The sequence below is a fragment of the Euprymna scolopes genome, chromosome 24 (assembly GCF_053919585.1).
Source record: "Euprymna scolopes isolate OS-2025 chromosome 24, ASM5391958v1, whole genome shotgun sequence".
Classification (NCBI taxonomy): domain Eukaryota; kingdom Metazoa; phylum Mollusca; class Cephalopoda; order Sepiida; family Sepiolidae; genus Euprymna; species Euprymna scolopes.
The window spans coordinates 81,283,648-81,286,980 of NC_136505.1; the positions used below are offsets into that span (position 1 = coordinate 81,283,648).

General features: G+C 33.3%; 1 protein-coding gene across 1 annotated transcript in view; it reads left to right on the forward strand.

Annotated features, from left to right (window-relative positions):
- The first annotated feature begins 1,106 nt into the window (after positions 1-1,106).
- Positions 1,107-3,333, forward strand: part of LOC145246799 (cation-dependent mannose-6-phosphate receptor-like) — a 43,366-nt gene continuing 41,139 nt past the window's right edge. The window contains exon 1 of the mRNA XM_080108598.1: positions 1,107-1,651. Within this exon, the coding sequence (XP_079964724.1) occupies positions 1,440-1,651 (212 nt within the window). The 5' untranslated portion in view covers positions 1,107-1,439. The remainder of the gene's footprint in view (positions 1,652-3,333) is intronic.

Below are 3,333 nucleotides of genomic sequence, written 5' to 3' on the forward strand. Positions count from 1 at the left end.
TGAGTGTGTTGTGGCATACTTTAGCCAATCAAGATTGTGGTTTCAGTCATTATCAGTATGTTCATGTTGTTGAACATTGGCAAGCCACGATTGTTGATCATGATGTCAAAAACCAGTTCGCCAAGGGTTGTTATGTTGCCATTGATTCCTTTCACTTGAACGTCCGAGCAGGTCATGTATTTCTTAGCTTCCTTTGGTAGCTGAGATATTCGTATAATGCAGGTTGAGCACTCAGAATCTAGTATTGCGATGCCAGAGAAGCGTATGCCCTTGATTTTGAAGAAGGAGTGGATGAGCAGTGAACAATGAATGAGTCCCTGGAAATTGAAGATGTGATGACCAATGTTGAAGTGGGTTGAACACGGCATCACATTTCATCCTGCCCAAGGTAAAAATCCTGATCCTTTATTTATAGTTTGTTGTCATCTGTTGCTGCAATCTTGGCCTGTGCTTGAGTACAAAGTGAGTGTTGATATGAGCAAGTGCGTTCATAGAAGCAAATTATTCCCCTGCTGAGGTATTTCTTGCACGTACTTGATGTGTGCTGACAGACTTTGTGTAACTGAAGGTGGTCTTGTTCAAATTGGTTGGTGATGCTCATCTGGAGTGGCGGCTTGATAAATGCTTAAAAATCAAAAATTACAAAAAAATACTGGTAGAACATTACATTTTAATTCGATCAGTGATATTTATTAATGTTTTTCTACCTGTATTGTTTAATTTTTTTTTTTTTGTGATTATCAAAGGTCCTTGTGCAATGCTTATGGCAGCCATAGTGTTTTTTTTTTATTCTAACTGAATAGAGTGGACACGCATTTTCAGTTTGAATCCAAAACGCTTTTAAATTTGTTAAAAAAATAAATAAATAAAAATATGCATCTTAGTAAATAGAAGAGTAACTTATTTTGTCTTTGGTAACATTTTTTTGTTAATTGTTTTTTGCTTTATTGGCGCTTGTTAAAAATGTATAAAGTTTTTATTAACTAATTTATTACATTTTTCATGCATTATAATACACTGCGATGATACGTAGAAGTTAGTTAATTTTGTTTTATAAAGTTTTATAAAGAATTGAAACATAAACCGGAAGTACACAACGAGAAGTTAAGACAATCTTCAGTAATTTGGAACACTAAAACTATACACAACCTCGGCGTCCTGCTGCTGCTAATATTTATAACAGAAAGAAAGAAAAACACCAATAGTTTTCTTTGTATATTTTAATTAAATTTAGTACCTTATCATTTCACAAACAAAGCGTAAAATTAATGAAAAATTAAAGAATGATATATTAAATAAATTTTCGATTGCGTTTCATTTCCGTATGACTTTTTGAACCTCCGTTTCTAGAGAGCTTGCCACGCTGTCTTCTTCTATTGGACTTTTGTTATTGTTTGTCTGAAACGCCTCCTATTTACAGGTCTCGTTAAATACAAACCATGAAAGGTGTTATGGCTGGGGGGTTTCGCTTGTCCAACTACCTATACCTCCTTTTTCCTAACTATGGCACCTCGTTCACTCTTATTTTCCACCTCCTTCTCCTGCTCGGGGATCTGACCCTTCTCGATGCAAAATGCCAATTCGTTAAGCATCAAAACATGACGGCCGTTAATGAAATCTACAAACGCTTGGCACCCATCGACCAGAAAAAGTAAGTCTGCGACCATTAACTACTTTTATTTTTAAAAGAGCGCTTTTTGTAGTGATATGAGGAGATGTATTAATATTTTAATGCTGGGTGAAAGTACAGAATTGCTAAATTAAAAATCCCCTCTCTGCTCATGTTAAGAATGGTTTTCTAAATAATAATGTATTCTGCATAAGTATCAAAATTGTTGGTAAAACTATACAAACACCGTGACAGCGAATTAACCCCAACCCTAAACCTAAACCCTAACCCTAAACCCTAACCCTAACCCTAACTCTAACCCTAATCCTAACCCTAACGCTGTCACGGTGTTTGTATAATAATACCAAATTGTTTTTAACTTTTACGATTTAAGGAAGTTTATTACGGTATCATTTGATCGTTAATTGAAGCACATTCATGTTGGCACAGTAAAATGTGATAAAAACCGAAATGCGACCACACAAAGTGAAACTCGGATTCTAGAAACACTGATTAATTTCCGTGGAGTTTATGTCTTTTTAAATAATTGTTGTTTTCTAGTTTACTTTTTTTTTTTTTTTTTCGGTGCTAATGCACTAACTGATCCGCGCTATTTTTTAAATGGTATTTTCAAGTTTAATTTTAAGTTTTATGATTTTTTTTTTTTTTTTTTTTTTTTTCCATATTATTAAATTGTACAGAATAGGTACAAAACACCCTCCCAGAATGGCTTTTTAAATAACGTTATTATTTCAGCACGGATCAATAAGTGCATGCACTCACTTGAGTACCTTTTTTTTTTTTTTTTTTTGCTTTCGATATTTGTGGCCTTGAAAGATCAAATGAAAACTTGCTATTAAATGTTTTTTTTTTTTTTTTTTTCATATTGTATACCGGTCTGTTTCGAATGAATCACATTTAAAATTGTCGCCGGCAAGTAGAAGACCTTCATTTTTCGATGTTTCACCATTTTGAATTATTGTTGCTTACAAGTCAAACCTGGCCTCGTTAATATTTTTTTGGGGGGGGGGGGATGTAAAATCTTTTTTGGTTTTCTTTACTCTTTTGTCTCCCAATTTTTCGTCTGCTAAAATTTTAATCACGTGATTACGGTGTAGCGTCAATAAAATAAAGCATTCGTACAAGTGCCGTTTGTTATAGATTTAGCTGAATACGATATTAAAAATCACTTTATCGATACTTATGCACTTATGTTACAGGACTGGCAGGCGTGTTGTAACTATTCTGTATTTTCACCTAACAATTTAATACACAAAAAGATATCGTAAAACTTGAATTTAACTTAAATACTATTCAAAAATATAGCACGGTAACATGTTTACCGTGCTATTTTAAATAGTATTTTCAAGTTGGTGCTAACGCAGAGAATGAGCCATCCGCTCTATTTTTTAAATCGTATTTTCACGCTTAGTTAAAGTTGTTGTTTTTTTTTATTATTCAATTGTAAGGTTAAAGTACAGAATAGGTAGAAAACCCCTCCTCTCCCCATGTTAAGAATTTTTTTTTTTTTTAAATAATAAAGCACGGATCACTAGTGCAAGTGCACTGCATACTGCATCATGAGTACCTTCAAGTTAAATTCAAGTTTTACGATATCTTTTTGTTTATTAAATTGTTAGGTGAAAGTACAGAATAGTTACAATACGCCCGCCAGCATAAGTGCATAAGTATCAATAAAGTGATTTTTAATATCGTATTCAGCT